General features: G+C 38.5%; 2 protein-coding genes across 6 annotated transcripts in view; one reads left to right on the top strand and one right to left on the bottom strand.

Moving 5' to 3' along the window:
• Nucleotides 1-342: 342 nt before the first annotated feature.
• On the top strand, nt 343-7,297 carry UQCR-Q (Ubiquinol-cytochrome c reductase ubiquinone-binding protein). The gene is made up of 3 exons (XM_076190371.1): nt 343-469; nt 6,695-6,853; nt 7,110-7,297. The coding sequence occupies exons 2-3, from the start codon at nt 6,700-6,702 to the stop codon at nt 7,202-7,204; spliced, it is 249 nt and encodes an 82-aa protein (XP_076046486.1). The 5' UTR covers nt 343-469; nt 6,695-6,699; the 3' UTR covers nt 7,205-7,297.
• Nucleotides 7,298-9,795: 2,498 nt separating this feature from the next.
• LOC143028382 (uncharacterized) overlaps nt 9,796-20,636 on the bottom strand; it is a 45,400-nt gene continuing 34,559 nt past the window's right edge. For 4 of the 5 annotated variants that reach the window (XM_076190366.1, XM_076190370.1, XM_076190367.1 and 1 more), the window contains 2 exons: nt 18,443-18,649; nt 16,664-18,075 (listed from right to left, as the gene is read on the bottom strand). In XM_076190366.1, the coding sequence (XP_076046481.1) occupies nt 18,472-18,649 (178 nt within the window). In that variant the 3' untranslated portion in view covers nt 16,664-18,075; nt 18,443-18,471. Of the gene's footprint in view, nt 12,090-16,663; nt 18,076-18,442; nt 18,650-20,636 lie in introns of those variants that run through there. The other variant, XM_076190369.1, reaches the window with a different exon arrangement.

The following is a 20,636-nucleotide window of genomic DNA, read 5'->3' as shown; positions in this document are numbered from 1 at the left end:
ATATCTGAACCCACTATTGCCCTCCTTATTGAATTTTGTTTCCTTTCGTTGAGCGTCGTAAAAACGTACCAGTAACATTAAAAAATATCCAAATGATACTTTCGTATCTATAATGGGAACCTATTTTAGGAACACTGCATATTTTTGCTCATTTATTTATACAACTTTCAACAATAAACTTATTGAATTGAATTTAATTGAATTTATACAACTTCTAGCATTGTCTGAAAACCTGTCACTGAAAGTAAAGAGTACTTTCTATGCATACCAACAAACGTAGAAGGTAGTATTTGTCTTATAAGGATATTCTAGCAGTGAATAAAACCAAAAATTCCCTTCTCATGCTCATCCGAACTCTTTTCAAACTAATCTAGCGCTTTCCTACTACGTTACTTGCAACAAATTCTATCCTGATCAGCTGCTGAAGATAGACCCGTACAAGGTGGTAAAAGACGGAAACATTCACCAGGTAATATATGATTAGATGTCGTAGGAGTACTAAATTCTGCTGGAAATACATTAATTAACTACGAGAGCAGCGTAGCAGCTTTCCAATTACTCTAAATATTGTTTGTTGGTAGTATATAATGGTTCTTGAGATGTCGGCAACAATTACGATTTCCAGTCCTTAGCACAATGTTTTAAGGTAGTATTATAAGATTAGCAGTACCGCAGTGATTTTATTTAATGTTAGAGATCATCTCTAGAGACATATATATATTTATTTACTTCAAAGAAATTAGGTTGGTTAGTCCAAAATAACATGAAGTAGGTCATTATATTTTGCTGAGTCTTGCGCAATAGGGACGTTTATAGTATTGTTACTAAACATGTACACATAAAATTCCAGAATCACGCAAGCACAGATATCTAACATGAAACTTATGTTGGCAAATAGCTCACAACCTAAGTTAACGTAATCATTCCATAGAAATTAAATTTTCAATTGCAAAAACGAAATATGTGAATAATCATAATCATGATAATGTGTTTACATGAAACTATCATATTGGAATAAATTATTATTATATCTTAATTTTGATGTCTGATTTCAGGTGAAATAATCAGGATATTTGATTTTTCTGTTGCAATTGCTTAGTTAATTACAAAATTGCAGAGGTGTTATCATCATCGTACCAGAAACAAATAAACCCGTTTCTGCCATGTTTTTTTTTCCATGGAGCTTGAGTTTTTGGGAAATATAGTTTCCAATAATAGTCACACTCACCAATTGATATTTATAAACATGTTTGCCAGTCTCACAGATGCAAATCTTACCTCGTCCAGTAGCTGTTATCATTTCTGAGTATTTTGAACACAAATAAGTACCATAAATTAATGTTAGTGTCAGTAGCAATTTTTATGTATATATGTATTTTTTATTATTATTTATTATTTTATTTATCTATATTTTTAATGGGCTGTGGTAGAGAGCATGCCTGCATGTCAGAGAGACATTTAGAACTGGGTGAAACACAGGCATAGGGATACAAGGCAAATACCTCTTTTAGTATTTGGCAAGATATTCATCAATGGCCACAAAGAGGAAACTGTTGTCCTTGCTTTCTTCACCCAGGTGGCATAACTATATACCCCCCACCCACCCCCAGTACCTCCCCTCGACATATCAAAGAATGTGGCGATGAATAGAAAGTGATGGGAATTTGGATCGATTGTAGAACCCCCCGTTGTGCTTGGGATGGAGATTGTACAATTAAGTGTTGCTGTGGGACATTACAGTTGATAATGGCTCATGACATATATTTGGTAATTTTTTAGAAGTTCACACTTATGCGATATAGCAATAGAAAATTAAATTATAATTTTGCAAAGTGTAATACACCAATGTGATATACATTTTTCTTGGCAGAAATCAATAACAGAAAAGGTTTAAAGAGATACATAAACAAACATAGCTGCTTCGACTGCTTCAGACGCCATCTTTGTTTTGGTAGATGTGGAGGTAGAAGAAATTAAAGTATAATAAATTTGTCTATTCTAACCTAACTAACCTGTATTTAGTAATGTGGTACTTGTAGTTTTAGAGGTCATCAGGGTCGACGTTGTCTTTGACCTTTGAATCTATCAAAACAGAGATGGTGTCTAAAGGAGTTTATGTGACTTAGTTCATTTGTGTAGCTTTTAGCAATGTTTTCTGCTATTGAATTCTGCCAAGGAAAAAATATTTTGATTTATGAAATCAATATTTAATTTTCTAATGCTATATTGCGTAGGTGTGAACTTCAGAAAAAATACCATTTATTCTAACCTAACTAAAAATTCTACAGTTGATTATGGCTCATGATACATAACCTAACCTGGCCTGACATAAACAAATCAAGCCAAACCTAGCCAATGTTTTTTAGGGTGACAAGTCCACAGTTGATCAGTGGGTGGGGTGGGGGGGATTCTACAACTGACCTGGGAATTTTGGAAATTGTGAGGATATATCTTCCCCCTTGCACAGTAGTTTATATATTTTTTGTATCTATATTATGACAAGTCAGACTACTTTTGTTAGTAATGTTTCTTGTGGAAATTGCTATTAAGGGATGGGAGAAAAATCCTGCAACCTTCCCACTTCATGTCAATGAAGTACCATTTATGTTGCAAGTATCCTCCACTATTTTTTCATGAAATGTAGGTTTTCCTCACTATTCTAACCTAACCTAAATTTAAGCTATCCCTAGCTCCCCTCAAAATTTACTTTTTCCTCTCAAGGTCGTTGTCCACCCTCAGTAGATAGTTGCTGACCCTTCTTATTTTCTTACAAAGGATTACAAAGGCAGAGCATGCCAACAGGAGACCTTTTGGTCCATATCTTGTTCGGATGCGGAAAAAAAATCAATAATAAGTTAATGAATAAAAACTATAATATTGTAAATAACAAATAGAATACATGAATAAATGCATAGGTATAGTTAAATAATAAACAAACAGGTAAATAATAAATAATAAATTGACATATAACTAATGATAAATGAGAATCAAACAGACAAATGATAACAAAACAAAAACAAATAATATAAAATAAATTATAATCATTACTGCATCTTGATTAGGTGTTTATCTAAATGATTCTTAAAGCTTCGAACTGAACTACATTGCACTACCTGTGCAGGAATTTTATTCCATTAATCAACTACACGGTTGGCAAAGTTGTTTCTACCTACTTCCAAATTGTATCTATTTCCGGACAGTTTGAGACCATTGTTTCTTGTCTGATTCTCATTCAATGTGAAAATTTTGTCACTTTTGATGTTGTCAATTCCCTTTAAAATCTTAAAGACCTGTATCAAGTCAACTCTGAGTCTATGCTTTTTTAGGGAAAACAGATTCATATGTTTTAGTCGATTTTCGTATGATTTAGTTTTGATATTTGGAATCAGTTTTGTGGCTCTCCTTTTTACTTTTTCCAATCTGTCAATGTCTTTAATGAGATTCAGGGATCATATAAAAACAGTATATTCTAAATGTGGACGAACCAACGATTTATATAGCTTATTTGCTTTCTCAGAGGATGAAATATACTGCTTAGATGATTTAGATCGTTACTGATAATTATCCCTAGATCCTTCTCACTATCCATTTTTGTTAACGAATTTCCAAATAACTTGTAATTGTACTTACTGTTATTTTTACCTATGTGCATTACCTTGCATTTACTTGTGTTAATTTTCATTAGCCACTTTTCAGACCATTGCTGTAATTTATCTAAATCTTCTTACATAATTGGTTTGAGTGATTATTTGCCACTCCGCACAGTTTTGTATCATCAGCAAATTTGGAAACAGTAGATTTTAGTCCATGGTCTATATCATTTATATATACTATGAATAGAAGTGGCCCAAGAACAAAATCCTGAGGAACTTCACTTGTAACATTTTTCCATCTAGAAGTTTTTCCATTTAAAACAACTCTCTGTTTTCGACCATTCAAGCAATTACTAGTCCAACCTAATAGGCTACCACTTATTCCGTGTAAAGCTAATTTAGTAAGTAGTTTTTCATGTGGGACGGTATCAAAAGCTTTTGCAAAGTCGAGATATATTAATTCTATACTGTTTCTTTTGTCATAATTTGAGATAACTGTGTTGTAGCATTCGAGTAAGTTAGTCACGCAAGAACGTTTCTGTCTGAAACCATGCTGGCTATCATTTATCAAACGGTTACTTTCTAAATGATGTTCGATAGCATCTCTGATGATAGTTTCCATTATTTTTCCTACGATTGAAGTCAAACTTATAGGCCTATAGTTATTTGGTTTCATTTTGTCACCTTTTTTGAATATGGGAGTAACGTTAGCTAGCTTCCATTCTCTTGGGACATCTCCAGATATGATGGATTTCTTGAAAATAATTTCTAATGGAACAACAATCTCATTTTTCATTTCCTTTAAGATTCTTGGATGCCAACCGTCAGGCCCTGGTGTTTTATTAACTTTGAGTTTGTCTATACACCTTTTAATTTTTTCTTTTGTTATATTTACCGTAGTGAGTATGTTTACCCTAGACTTTTCACAGGTTTCAGTTTGGAGTTCACTTTGAGGTGTTTCGTTTACGAATACCGAGCTAAAATAATTGTTTAAGATATTACACATTCCTTCATTTGAATATTCAAGTTGACCGTCAGCAGATAATAGTGGACCAATGGGTTTCCTAACAACCTTTTTATCTCTAATGTAACTATAGAATTCTTTGGGATTCTCTTTGGATTTATCAGCGATGTTCATTTCGTATTGTCATTTTATTTTTCTTGTTGTCTTTTTTAAATCTCTCTGTATTGATATTTTGTTTCTCGGTTGTGAGCTAATGTCCTTCATCCAGCCAATTGTTCCATCATATCCTTAATCTTTCCTGTTCCCAGACATTTGGTCCACCTCCTTAACCTTTCCTAGTATTCAGTGACCCACCTCCCCCCTGTTCCTCTTATTTGATCTCGATCATGTGTATTACAACTATGTACTTGAAAAAGCTGGAACAAGTGAAACGTTGTACTAATAAAGGCTCTGTCCACTCATGGTGTTTATTTCGATAACCTAACCTAACCTACCTAACCAAACCTAATCTACCTAACCTAACTTAACCTAAAAAAGTGCAGGGACAGACTTACATCTTCTATTGTATGACTGGCCAACCATGACACCGCTTCGGCATGCTGGTGGCAGGAAGGATGCAGGAATTATTTTTTCATCATCCCTTAATATTAATTTCAGGGAAAACCTTGCTAAAAAGTTGCTGAAGGTGTTGTAATATAGATTAAAAAATATATACAAATTGTTGTGTGAGCATGCGAGACCAAATGGTGTGTAGCAGAAGGTTGTTGAAATTTTTTCAATATCCCATAATATTAATTTCCACAAGAAATGTTACATAGAAATATTTTTGGATGTTGTAATATACATACACCAAAGGCTTTTTCCCCCTGTACAAGGGAGGTAGCCAAAAATAAAGGCATAGGAACCACTCCTACCCTTTCCATCCTGTACATACTTTCCACTCTACCCTCTTCCCTCCCTCTTATCTTGGCACCTCCTGGAAGATGGGTCATCCCTGCATCTTGTCCACTGCCCTGGGTCAGAAGCAGTGTCGCAAGACACAGCAAGGCCACTTCATTAAATCGACAAACCCCCTCTTTGTCCCCTCATGCAGAAAAGGAGAAACCAGGGAGAAATCCCTTCGGGCTGCATCATAGTGTAGATGCAAAAAAAAAAAAAAAAAAGTTAGGTGTGCTGATCTGCACCACAGCCCCCTGCCAAAAAAAAAAAAAAAAATTAAAAATTGCCACTGATGATTTATAGGGTGCACAATATTCGGATTGCTAAAAGCTATATGATGATATAGATAAGAATTGCATCTGTAAGACTGGCTAACATCATCATAGTTACTCACCAATTATATCTATTGCTGTTGTAACTTTTTTTTTTAGAAAATGTTTCTCAAAAAAAAATCCGAATACATCATTCTACAGAGTGCATGTGATGGTATGTGTGAGTGAGCTGCCAAGAGGAGGAGTTCACACAAACACAGGATGGATTTTTCTCTCCTTTATTAAGTAGAGAGCAAAATGAATAATGTCAGGATCAGGAGAGAGTGCTAACTAAAGAGGAAATACTGAGCATGTGTGTCTGTTGGCCCTTGACCCTCTCCTTTATAGGATAGACCAAGACCCATTGCCATCAGTGCCAAGCATCTCCTTTCCTTCTTCCTCATTTCTCTGTTTCCTCCTCCTACACCTCTCTCTCCCAGGCTGCTTCTTGTATTCTTTCCAATGAGACTCCAAGCTGCAGGCTTTGTGACTGGGTCAAATCCAGTTGTGATATTTGGCATCTCTGGCACTGATGCCCCGGCCTAAAACTGATCATTAGGCAGGGTGGGTTTGAGCGGCCGAGACTGTACGTGAGCGTTTCCTGCTTAGGCTGGCCCTTGTTGAAGATAGGAGAGGTTTTATTTCTAGACAGTAATTTCCCCCCACTCCACTATACCCATTGGAGTACTTGTAGCTTCAAAACTGGAGGTGCAAAGAGAAACCCGTCATTTTCCAATACCAGTATATACACCAACACCAAACCCTATGTAAGTCTCCTGGACCTCCCAATGCTGATCAGACTTGACTGGAATGAATGAGTACTCTAGGTAGTTTAAATTTGAAGGACAGAAATATGCATAAGCTCATGTAAATGTTTATTTTTACAGCCACCATGGGTAAGGGATTTGGCGAACTAGCCCGTGCTCGGGGTATCATCAAATACTCCTTGTCACCCTTTGAGCAGAAGGCTTTTGCAGGAGCTGTTAGTCTTGGAGTTCCTAACATGTTCAGGCGATTCAGGGGGCAGTTCTTGCGAGTTGTGCCACGTAAGTATGTGAATCTACAGTAGGTGTGATGAATGTGTACAAGATTAATTATTCTGGTTAAAATAATTTCATATATTGTTATATCCAAATACTAATGACCTGTTCATCCTTGTAAGGGGGGGTTTGAGTTATAGTATATCTTATCTCTTTGTGGGAGAAAATGTGTAAAGGGAATTCCTAGTCTCCTTATTCTGTCCTGTTTAATCAAGGAACTGATGTTGAAACGAGTTTCTATAATTTTCTATCTTCTCCACAGCTTTCATAATTGGCTACATGATTTATGACTACGTTGAGACAAAACATAAACAGCTTATGAGGAAAAACCCAGCAGACTATGAAAATGATGTTTAGATATCTTATTTATGTGATTGTATATAAAGTATTAATTTTGGTAACATTGTAAAATCTTATTTTATAACAAGTAAAGTTGTACAGGATCAAAAATTGTTTTAATGTGCCCACTTGCTTTTGATAAGCAATATTCTCAGTTTTCACAGCATAAATTAGAAACAATATGAATGAGAGTGGTGATAAAGCATCTAGATATACTATCCTAGTGCCAGTGACACTGAAAACTATGGAATTTCTGTAATATCAAATAGTGGCAATGTGTGCTGAACCCCAGATATTTTCGTCTTTTGTACCATCAGTGTCTTTACTCGCAACTAGTCCTTTTCAATCGGCTCTTGAGGGTTCCCTTGTTGAAGGGATTGAAAACCACCTTGCAGTTCAATCTGGTTGATGCACCTGGCAACTGGAACACCACTCTTTCCATAATCCCTTAACCACTTCAGTATGATGACGACCGTGTAAATGTCATGAAGCACGAGGATGCCGGCATCAGCATCTTGATTATACATATTTCTTTGCAGTTGTACATGAGTTACCTCTGGGTTCTGTGAACTGGTTTGATCATGTTTTCTGTTTATTATTACTCATAGTAAAAAAGAACAAGTAATACAGCAGTGACTTTATATTTTATAGTTTGAGTAGTGTGATGAATTGTAAGTTTGGCAGCCAATGAGAATTTGAGTTGTACTGAAGTACTAAGAACATAAGATTGCAGGAGACCATAATGCCTACACTAGGCAGATCCATGTTCATTACCACTTGTCATCCCCATCCATAAAGATGTCTAACTATATGAAGACCGACAGGTTCAGCACTTGCTACATGGTTACCAAGGCTATTCCATTCATTGACCACCCTATTAGTAAGCGTTTTTGCTTATTTCCTTCTTAGATTTAAATTTGTCCATTACTGCAAATCCTGGCTTGTTGTCTTAATGTGATGACCTTGAACACCTCTATTAGGTTACCCTGCACTCTTCATCTTTCTAGAGAGTGTAAGTTAAGGTACGTCTCTCCTCGTAAGGTAAGTTTTTGAGCCCATGTAACATTTTGGTCCTCCTCTGTACTGATTCCAGTGAATTGAAATCCATTCTATAGGACAGACCAAAACTGGACCACATTGTCAAAGATGGGTCTAACACCAGATAGAGTGTGATAATTACCTCTGCACTTCTATGCAAAATCATCCAAGCAATGAAACATAACGATTTGTTAGCTCTATTCCTGGCACTAATGCACTGTTTCCTGGATACCTACAGGCTTACTTGAGGCATCTTCTGCAAGAGATGAGGGGCAATGGATTGATTGGCTATTTGTTGCTTCTTGCCCTAGATACACCACACAGAAAATACTGATCATCTCATTCTACAATGTCCCACACTAACAATCCCTAGATAAAAACCCATCTCTTACTTTAGTGACTTATGGGAGGTGTGGGTTCACTGGGGTAACATATTGATATCTTCTTGTAAACAGGTGTTGAAGAAGAAAAATACACCCGTTTTCCCAGTTAAGGATAACTTTGGTAGTTGCCCTATATGATGGAATACACTATTATTTGGTGTGATAGGGTGATTGTTTTGGGTCATACACCCTTGAGGGCTGGTGGGAATTAGTTGCTGCAGGCATCTTTCAGTGTGCTTGGTGTGGTAACTCCAAAACTGACAACGGCACAGGTTCCAGAGGAGGAAATGTGAAAATCAGAAAAAAAAAAGCCCTTGGGGTCCAGTTTCCTCACAGTGCACTGTGACTCCCTCTGGGGTAAGTTTGGGCCAAATCAGTAACCTGACGATTTTTGGGTAATTTTGGTCACTTGTTCCGATTAGGCCACCATAACCCACACCATGCCTCATGTGGATTTCACTCAGTCATCGCTTAGGCCAAAGGTACTAGCAGCATAGCTGGAAATGTGAGAAATTGGGAAAAAAGGGTCATATTTCGCTGGTCACCACTGGCCCACTCCTGGGTCCAGGTTGCCCACGTCTACCTCACAGTGCACTGTGCCAGACTCTCTCCCTCGGATAAGTTTGGGAGAATCAGCCACTTGATAATTTTTTAGCAAAATCCATAGGTTACCCCTTTGAGGGAAAAGATGCATCCCAAGTGAAGAGACGTTTTGAACTAATCTCTTAACAAATTGTTCCATGGCAAGAAAGTAAATGTCAAACTATGCAATTCCACCTACATTTCACATGTTAATTAAACTTCATATTTATTACTTTGTATTTAATTCTTTGAAAAGATTGTATGACATCTGTAAGCAGGTACAAAAAATTACAGTTTCATTGATCACAAGTCTATCATATGTTGTACAAAGATTTTGTTTGAAAATCAGTAATAAGAATGCATTGATCCTAGTATACCTACAAGGAAAAAAAATCATAAATTTAAGTTATGATCCAGTATGTTATCACTAATAAATTTCTATTACGGTAACTTCTTAAATGGTGAAATGAAATTAAAATATGCCACTTGTAATAAAAAGATACTGCAAAAGGAAATAATAATAATTGTTGCCTCAGCTGGAAAACTGGAGCAGTATACAACACTTGCTGGATCTCTGTACTGTATTAGTGTGGGTTTGTTTTTACGACATCAGCTAGCAGGAGGTATTGGTCATTAGCTGTTTGCTTTTCTTGTAAAAAGTGAGGGAAAGATACTGGAAGTTGATATAAGAATTCTTGGACCCAGTCCAGAGAACAAGTTGCCAAGTGAGAGTGATGAAGAAATTTCTGATGTCTGTTTTGCAAAATCATCACAAACTGGTACCTATCACTGGCAAAGGGAAAAGATGCATCTCATTTGAAGAGATATTTTGAACCAATCTCTTAACAAATGTTTCCACTAATATGGCAAGAAAGTAATGTCAACTATGCAATTCCACCTACATTTCAATAACAAATTTTTGTTATGGATACACCTCGTCAGTCTGTTGCACTCGAGTGGATTGGATATGTAAGCCAATCAACAGAAGTAACCGACAAATAAATAATTGCTCTAATATATGCTTTGAATAACACAAATCCTCCAAATCAAAATCCTGGTTGCCTCCTTCCTATTCTAGTAAGTAGCTTTGCTATGAACACAATCATACAACAATTAAAGATAAACCTAACACTGTCATTACTGTGGTCTTCTAGAATGATCATCATCTCCAGCAACTTTGCCATCATAACTAGGCTGAGGAGATTTTGAGTACAATGAGAGACCACAATCTGACTGAAGGGCTGAACACTAAGTTGAAGTGAAATCACCAACTGAACTGGGACATCACCAGAAGATGTTAACATGTCCTGTCTTGTACCTGCTGAGCAGATTTATAAAACCAAAACGTTTCCAACAAATAGCATTTCATAAAAACTCAACCACGAGAAAAGCTCCAATACTAATATCTAATCACAGATCAAGTCAGTTTCTGAGCATTTTATGTGGATGGGTGACAAAATAATCCCTGATCTCTGCTGAAGGTAGGCCTAAGTTGTGCCAAGCAAGACTTGAGCATAAGCACCAATAGTGAACATGTGGTAGCATTCCATTGTAACATCTGGTAATCTTTGACCAACCACTTTATTGAGTACAATATCCTCCTCTCTGTTACCCTCTGGTATTCCATTTTTTCAAACCTTCAGAACTCCATGGAATGGGTGTGTGCCTTGACTGGCTACCTCCCTCATAAGAAGGAAGAGGCCATTGGTATATTGGTTTATAGATATTCGTACGGTGAGGACATTTTCTTCCATACCTTTGAGGAAGAGAAAGAAGATGAAGCCAATGACAGTGATGGGTACTTGCTGGTGGCAATTCTGTGGTAGAAATATTAAAGCAAATCATCTCCCTTCTGCCTATCTTCATAAATACATATACTAAGGGTCTCTCCCCCCTTACAAGGGAGGTGGCCAAAGTCAAAAGGCATAATTCCACTCCCACCCATTCACTACCCCTCCCTCCCTCCCTCTTTTCATGGCTCCTCCTGGATGACAGGTCATCCCTGCATCTCGTCCATCACCCTGGGTCAAAAACAATGCAGCAAGACACAACACATCCATAGCAAGGCTACTTCATTTAATCAGTGATCTCCACCCCCTATCTGTCCCCTCATGCAGTAACATTGAAGATGGGGAGAAATCCCTTCAGGTTGCATCAAAATATAATTCACACATAACCACACCCTAACACTCCCCCTATCTCCTACCCACTCCCTTCCATGTATCGCACTATCATCCATACCCATTCTCCATTCACCTGTCTTCTGTCCTCTCCCGTCATTCCTCAATAGACATTCCCCTCTTCCCCAAAGCCCCCTTCACCCCTTCCATCCATCTCATCCTCGGTCATCTCCTCATGTTCACTTCACCCACCTCTACCTTCCACACTTCTTTTACTAATCTTTCTTCACTCATTCTTTCCATGTGTCCAAACCATCCCAATACTCTTTCATCAACCCTATCTCCCATCTCTTCGTCTATCCCTACTCTCCTTCTCACCTCCTTGTTTCTCACTCTATCCAACCTTGTAACCCCTACCATACTTTTCAGACATTTCATCTCAAACACATTTAAACTCTTCCTCCTATGTTCCATGTCTCTGCTCCATATAGTGTTGTTGGCACAATCACCCCTTCATACAATCTCTTCTTTGCATTCATTCCCAAATACCTATTTCTCAGTACACATTGTAATCCTCTGCGGGATTTTAGAAAGTGGCCCACCCATCTTCATGGCCCATGAAAACATTTATTTCTATCTGAAGGGGCTCCAAGGGGCTGACACTTAGTTTCTGGACTGGGTCCAAGATCTCGCATCAACCTTAATTCAATCTTTCCTTATTTCCTTTACCTTCTCATACAAATAGCTGACATCTTGTGACTGCTTACCTCCTACTACCTGCTGGTGAGACAGAAACAGTTTCACAATAATACAACACAGATCATAGTCCAATATTTCTTACTAGGGATCAACAGGGGGTCCTTGAACTGTTGTCAACCACTTTGGGGTCTCAAGTTTCTACTCCATAAAACTCAAGGTGATAATCGGTATTATACACGCTGTCCATTCACCCCTTGCATGCGCCACCATAGCCCATTTCTCTCTCTTCCATATATATATATATTTTTACATTCACACTTCTTCCATCCTTGCTGATTATCTTCAAATTCAAACACTCCCCTCCATCTAGAGATGCTGCACCAAAGGCTGGCACTCAGTTTCTAGAGCCAGCCCAAATGGATCAACTTTGACTATATTTCCTCTACTTCACATAAGGAGAGCTCACAAGTGGGCAGGACACAGAGATGACCTTTTATTCACAAGAAGATAAGATGAGAAGGAAACAAGAGTGGTAAATTGGAGTAAAAGGGGTGGGAGCAGGTGCATCCCATGATTGGCTACCTCCCTTACAAGGAGGAAGATGCCCTTGGTATATGGATATATAGATCACCAATATCGTCACAGAGAAGAATGAGAGATGATCTAACAGCAGTGTGGGAGCAAAGGAAAACCAGAGGACATAATTGAAATAAAAAAGGACCTGATTTTTGAAGAACTTGAAAAAAGATGTTTTCCATGTAGGATTATTGATTAATCAAGTAGTTTGGATGTAGGATTAATAGTCAAATAATACTGAACAACAAAAGGTCAGAATTGACCATTGGGAGTGCAGAGATGGGACCCTATAAATATAATTACCCTGTATATTACTAGGTAAAGACATGCATACAAGAGACCAGGGGCAACAAATATATATATATATCCAGAAGATGCCAAGATAGGAGGGAGGGAGGGGAGTGGAATATATGGGAAATGAAATGGGCGGGAGTGATTTCTATGCCTTTTTCTTTTTGGCTACCCCCCATGTAATGGTGAAAAAAGCCTTTGGTATATGTATGTATATATATATATATATATGTTGATGAAGAAGGAAAAAAGTCATGGGTCTATAAACCTTTCCATATTTACATACCAAGGGCCTTCTCCCCCTTCTATGGGAGGTACAGCCAAGGCATGTATGCACCCCCACCAAATCCACTACAAATTTTATTCACACACACACACACATATAATACAACTAAGTAAATACACACATATATGTGTGTGTGTTTATTTACCTAGTTGTATCTTACGGGAAGGGGAGCTATGCTCGTGGTGTCCCATCTCAGTGTCTCGCCATATCTAATTTGTTCTAAAATTCGTGCATGGTTTTTGAACACACTATTGTTGCATCTAGTTTGTTCCATACACCCACCACTCTATGGGGAAAGCTGTTCTTTTTCAGGTCTCTTCTAGAACTGTCCTTTTTAAGCTTCCTTCCATGTCCCCTTGTGTTTCTCTTACCCCAATTTAGTAAGTCTTCTCTATCAAGGACTTCCATACCTCTCATGATTCTGTAGATAGTCAACAAGTCATTCTCTCCTTTGTTCCAGAGTTGGCAATTCTAGTTTAGACAATCTCTCTTCATATGACAGTTTGGTAGTGTTGGGGCCATTTTTGTAGTTGCTCTCTGGATTCTCTCAATTTTCCTTATATTCTTTTTACAACTGGGTGATTAATGTTGCTGCATACTCCAATTTTGGCCTTATCAGTGTGACTAGTATTTTCTTTATCATATCTTCATCCAAGTAAAAGCCACTTTTATTGATCTTAGCAAGTTGTAAGTTTCTCTGACAATTTTGTTTATCTGTTTATCAGGGGATATGTCCATTGTGATGATTACTCCCAGGTCTTTTTCAGATCCCACTTTCTTTACACCAATTTTATATTGTCCTGTGTGTGTGAGTGTGTCTGGAAAGACCCATAGGTTACTCAGATATGAAAATATTGTTTTGTTGTCTGGATATAGTTCATGCAGGGCAGTGAGGATGAAGTACTTGGTGGCCTCTTTGTGGTGGCTGCATCTTGTGTATTTTAATATTATAACTAGGCATATTCTGTGTTGTTATTGTCTTAAAGCCAGATGGTATCTTGAATGCAAGCATGCTTGTGTAGTCCTTTCTTCTCCTAAGAGGGATTTTTCTGTGGGGTTCATGTCTGGAGGATTTTGGTGAAATAGTTTGGTGGTCTGTCTTGAAGAAATTTACTGATTTGGGTGTGAATGTGAATGTGTGGATAAATTGCATGGTACAGGTGATAGGTTGTACATACTTCAATAGATTTTTTTTTTATTATTATTCATCATTCAGCTGGTTGTGCTAGTGATGTAATGAGGGTTGAGGGGTCTGTCATACAAATATGTATGCTATCCTAATGAGAAGGATTTTTGTTTGTGCAAGTGTTCTATTGGGATGGTTTTGATGCATCTTTTTACAATTTCAATCCTTTATTTTGTATAGTGTCTGTTTGTTTTACTGATTGTTAAGAACTATGCAGACTGATTAGAATTTTCTTCTGCTATCTAAAGTCCATGCTTGCAAATTTTATCATATTAATTTTTACTGTCATATCTTTTGACAATTTAATTTTACTATTGCAGTTTCTTCTTTGAGTAACAGTTGTCTGAAGTGAGTAATCTTTCTGATGACTTCAGAGGTGAAGTCTTTATCCTATCATTTCTAAGCTCCATCGCTCTACTTTGAGTAAACTTGGATGCTCTTAACCAAGTGTTCTTGGGTGGGGAGGTGAGACTCCCCACCCAAAAAACACTGACCGATTGTTCTTGGGTGTTTGTAGTTGTTTTGGTGCACTGTGTAAGGCGAGTACTTTAGTGTTCTGTTCTGGGTCTGGTGTTGGAATATCACTTGTGAAGAGGTGCATTAACATTGGTGAAAGTATTGCTACACAGGGGAATCCATTGTAAGTTAACCGAAACAATTTTTTTTTTTTTATCTTCTATCTTCTGCAAGATAAACCAGGGGCAATGGATTGACTGACTGTGTAGTGGTTGCATCTAAGGGAGTTTGAATCAATGATCAGGCCTATCCTGTGTTCCATTGTTTTAATGCTGAATGATGTCCTGAAGGCAATTATGCCATTGTGGTTCTTATTTCTCTAGAGGTGTTGGTGGAGTACTGAATTTGCTGATCTGGCCTGGAGAACAGACCAAATTCCAGATACCACCTCCCCAAGCAATATGAAGTGGAGGGATTCAACCAGAACACACCACCAGAAAGGATTGTCATGGTATCAGTAAACCTAATCAAGGCATTTGATGAATATCCTAGATACATGCTATCAAAAAAGATCACAGATGGAAATCCGCAACAGTGTTTGCATTGAAGTTTGTGAGCCATTTCTTGCCATTGATGTAAGTTGTTCTCTTTGTATCTGGAAGGGAGGGTGCAAGGGATGGGTAGGGAGTGGGTATGTGTGAATGATATTTTGACGCAGCCTGAAGGGATTTCTCCCCATCTTCTCTTTTTCTGCATGAGGGGATGGAGAGGGGGGTTGCCAATTAAGTGAAGCAGCCTTGCTGTGGATGTAGTGTCTTGCTACATTGCTTCTGACCCAAGGCAGTGGGTGGGATACAGGGATGACCCATTTTCCATGGTGGATGAGAGTGGAATAGGTGGAAGTGAAATGGGTGGGAGTATGTGCCTTTTGACTTGGATACCTCCCATATGAGGGGGAAAAGTATTTGGTACATAGATATAGGCTTCCTCACATCCAATGTTCACTCCAACCCATCCATCTACTTCATTCTTGATTTTTCTCTGTGATTCATTCCATCCAATTCTTCCCTCTGTCCTCTTTTTGCAAGTCTTTCTTCACTAATTCTCTCCATATACTCAAACCATCTCACCACTTTTTGATTTACCTTAGCTTTTAGCCCTCTCTCCTTCCTACCTCCACATTTCTCACTCTATCCACCCTCATTACACCTGCTATGCTCATTAAACATTTCATATCAAATACATTTAGCCTCTTCCTTTCTGCATCCTTCAAATTCAAAGTCTCACCTCTATATAGTGCTTTGGGCACAATCACTCCCTTGTACAGTTTTCTCTTTGCATTCATCCCAAGATACAGAATTCTCATGACACTTTTCATTCCCCCCAGACATTTACTTGCTTCCCTTCCTGTTCACCTCCATTCCCTGCCACATGTGACTCCAGCATCACAACTTGCACCCAAACCATCACTACCTTCACTCCTTGTACATCTCGTCACCTTACTTTTGCCTGCAACTGCTTTCACTTTTCTCTCACACACCCTCCCAAACTTCATGGGCTGCTGATCGTAAGTACAACACGCGACCCAAGACTATGGTGAACCACCAACTGCTTTGGTCACAAAAGCCTCAATTCTCCTTACATGGGAGGGGGTCAAGTCAAGCATACCTTTGCCTTAACTAAATGCAAGGAAAGGAATTCCCTACACCCCTCACTCCAATACAATTAGTTGCTTTTTACAATACACAGGGGAACACAGTAGTTGTATTCTTGTCCACCTACCACATAGTGTTAAGGGAAAATATAATTATGGGGGAGGTGAGGGAGATTCAATGAGGGTGGCAGAAAGGAAAGATAACAGATTTTTAACTTTTACTACCCTCCTCTTTGAGAGGAGATTAATCTCGATCATAAAAGAATACCACATGACTCTAGTCAAAACAGATTTCATCAAAGTCCCTAATGTATTAACTACCTAGAATTTAGTTTTGGCTTAACATCACGGAACTTCCCTCATCAGAGAGGGCTAGGACAGTGCCTTCTTATGAAGAACTCTTTGAAGGAGGCGAGGAGCCAACACCATGAGGCACGTAGCTGTGGCTGAAGCAGTCACCTTTGCCCTATCGTGTGCTCGGCATGTTGGGGCAGAGAACAACCACTGCTGGGAACTGGAAAGGAATATAGGACTCAAACCCACAATTAAGTGAATCAGCAGCTTCCAATTATGCCACCACTTTGAAGCATGGAAATTTAATGTAGTATGCCCTTAGTATTATCTCACTTGCTCCTACACAGCCTTGAATCATCTCCACTCCTGACATCCTGCCCAAGTAGCAATGCTAAGCCACTCAACCTGTGATCATCTCCCAAAGAAATCCTTCTTCTGACTCACCTCTACATGTAATTTTTTGGACTTTCTCCTTTCTTACTCCTATTTTCTTTATTTTAACTTTTATTGACATTGTGTGCTGGTGGCACAATCAAACCTGCAGCTGATGCATCTGTGTAACTGTGGGTTCAAATCCCACACTTTCTTTCAATTTCTTGTGGTGACTGTTGCCTTTCTCAACAGTCCAAGCACATAGGGCAAAGGTGAATGCATCAGATGTAGCTATGCACCTCTTGGCATGGGCTCCTCACCTTGTTCTTCTTCCACCTTACTGACATTCACACTTAGTTTAATTTTCTCAAATCTGTCTTCAAAACTCGTTTACTTCTGTCATTCTTTTCCAGTCTCCTTTCAATATCAAACTATCTCTAAAGAGCACATGGATTGTCTTATAGCTTTCCTTCCCCAACAGTGCCCCTCTCAAAGTCCCTAACTAAACATCTTTCACCACTCCATGTATATTTCAAACACAAATTCTTCATAATCATGGCTTTAGCCAACTTTTTAATGGACTTCTTTGGTAACTACTGCACAGTTATCCTGGATAATGGAAGCAATACTCCAATGGACAGGTTAATCATGACCTCTCAATCAACTTCACCTGCATAGGTGAACAGTCTTCCTGTCTCTGGATCATGTAAGAGAATTGACATGATTGATCACTCTCATTTAATATCAACTCAACCATTTAATACAATATCATACATCACTTTGTTTTGTTAACATCTAGTTTGAATGAGACAACACCAGTCTTTATAAGATTTGATGGCAAAAATCACCCCTCTGGATATCTTTGCAGTGTATTTTCTTGTTTGGATATTCTATTGGTCCTGTGTCATTGTGCTACATGAAGTAAGGATGGTTACCAGTGGCCCTGAGTTGACTGAAATAAAAAGAAGAAAAAAATTATGCTATGATGAGATGCATCATTTGTCTCTTCACGAAAGCAGCACATAGATGCTGCTATTACATTGGTGATAGGTGGATCCTAATATGGAGGACCTCAATTCATCATCTATTTCTGATTAGAACAAAGTCTATGATATAAAAAACTATGTTGAAGGTGTCTAAGAAACAAAGACCAATCACATTCTAAGAAAGAAAAAGAAGAAAAGAAAAAAAAAAAGTAATGTACACACATTACACAATTCACACACACTAATATATGTTGTATATATTCATCAATAATATGAATTCAAGCAATATATTTCCTTTAAACGCAAATGAAAAACCTGTACAGTATACCTTACCTGGTTTATCTAAAAAGATGATATATTTACTATTTACACAATGGATCTGTCCCTCCAGGTGGGATCAGAACATACTTGTCATGCCTTCCACCATCCTGAAGCAATTTGTATATCAATTCTTTGGCAGAATATTTCCTTGATAATACTAGAAAGCGATTTGCTCCTGAGCCATGACTGTGGCTATTTAAACGGTATTTCCTTGCTAGCCTGTGGTGAGAGAAACAGAAGTTAATATGTATGTTTGAATTATGGAAATATAGACATGTACAATTTTTCTTAATTTGTTTCCCTTTTATCTTAGCTCCTCATGGATGATCAGTCATCCCTGTCCCCTGCCAACTAACCCAGGAGGTCAGAAGCAATGCAGCAAGACACAGCATGTCCACAGCAAGGCCACTTCATTTAATTAGCAACCCACCCCTCTCCATCTCCTCATGCACAAAAAGAGAGACAGGGAGAAATCCCTTCGGGCTGCATCAAAATACCATTCACATATACTCCCTCACCCCCCATCCCCCACCCACTCCCTTCCATGCATGACATCATCATCCATACACAACCATTCTCCACTCACCCCTATCTTCTGACTTCTCCCTCCCTTCCTTCCTCAACAGACTTTCCCAATGCCCCTTTTATCCCATCCATCTCATCCTTGGTCGCCCCCTCATGTTCACTCCTTCCACACCTCTTTTATTAATCTTTCTTCACTCATTCTTTCCACGTGTCCAAACCCTCCCAATACTCTTTCACGAACCCTATCTCCCAACTCCCTTTCCAAACTAGTTCTCCTCACCTCCTCGTTTTAACTCTATCCAGCCTAGTAGCCCCTACAATATTTTTTAGGTATTTCATCTCAAACACATTTAAGCTCTTCTTCTCTTAAGAAGAAGAAGAAGAAGAAGAAGAAGAAGAAGAAGAAGAAGAAGAAGAAGAAGAAGCTGTGAAAATTCTGAGAGCTTGTAAGGCACCTGGGTTGAATGGATGTCATGCAGTGTCTGAAAAAAGGAGGTACAGTTATATTGGACTGGCTAGTGAAGTTTAATGTGTATCTAAGGGTGGAGGAGATTGTCACAGGACTGGAGGAGTGCTTGCATAGCTCCACTTTACAAAGGAAATAGGGACAAATGAGACTGTAGCAGTTTCGGAGGGATCAGTTTGTTGAGTACAGTTAGAAAATCTTATGGGTTTTGAGAGGATTAGAAGAGGAACAGAGGGAGTAATTGGTGAGGGGCAATGTGGGTTTAGGAAAGGTAGTGGATGTGTGGATCAGATTTTTGTGGTAAGGCAGATTTGTGAGAAGGCTTTGACAAAAAGTAAGGATTTTTTTTTTTAAGCCTATGGATTTGAAGAAGGCTTATGACAGGGTAGACAGAAAAACACTGTGGGAGATATTGCTGATATACGAGATTAGGGGAAAGCTGTTAACGACAGTCAAAAATTTTCATGAGAGTAGTAGAGCCTCTGTTATGATTGGAAATGGAGAGAGCAAGTGGTCTGAGGTAATTCTGGGAGTGTATCAGGGCTGTTATGTTCCCATGGCTGTTCAATGTGTACATGGACAGGGTGGTACAGGAGATAAATGCAAGGGTAATGGGCAAGGGATTGGAGATGGTAGAGAGAAATGGGAGATAAACCAGCTGTTGTTTGTAGACAACACTGCACTTTAGGCAGGGTCAGAGGAATTAAGGCAGCTAGTGATGGAGTTAGGGATAGAATGGGTGGGAATAGTTTTTATGCCTTTGTTTTTTGGCTACCTCCCATGTAAGGGGGGAAAAATCCTTTGGTATATGCATGTATGTAGTGATGGAGTTTGGAAAGGTATGCAATAGGAGAAAGTTGAAGGTAAATGTGGGTAAAAGTAAGGTGGTGAGATGTATGTGGTAGGATGGCAGCAAAATGGGGGTAAGTGTTAAATGAGAGAGGCTGGAGGAAGTGGATCGTTTTAAGTATTTGGGGTTGCATGTGGCAGGGAATGGAGGAATTGGGATGGTGGTAAACTGTAGATTGCGAAAAGCAAATAAATGTCTCAGGGGATTGAAAAGTGTCATGAGAAATAGGCATCTGGGAAAGGATACAAAGAGGAGATCACATAAAAGGGTGATTGTACCTATGACACTGTATAGAGTGAAGACTTGGAATTTAAGAGAGCCAGAAAGAAGTTTAAATTTGTTTAAGATGAAGTGTCTGGGAAGTA

The sequence above is a fragment of the Oratosquilla oratoria genome, chromosome 9 (genome assembly GCF_046742065.1).
Source record: "Oratosquilla oratoria isolate Oo_2021 chromosome 9, ASM4674206v1, whole genome shotgun sequence".
NCBI lineage: Eukaryota > Metazoa > Arthropoda > Malacostraca > Stomatopoda > Squillidae > Oratosquilla > Oratosquilla oratoria.
Note: the sequence above shows the minus strand (reverse complement) of the source record. Positions and strands in the feature narration are given on the sequence as shown.

Coding starts and splice junctions, on each gene's coding strand:
- UQCR-Q (XM_076190371.1), top strand. CDS start 6,700: ATGGGTAAGGGATTTGGCGAACTAGCCCGTGCTCGGGGTATCATCAAA. Junction 6,854..7,109: donor GTTCTTGCGAGTTGTGCCAC/GTAAGTATGTGA, acceptor TCTTCTCCACAG/CTTTCATAATTGGCTACATG.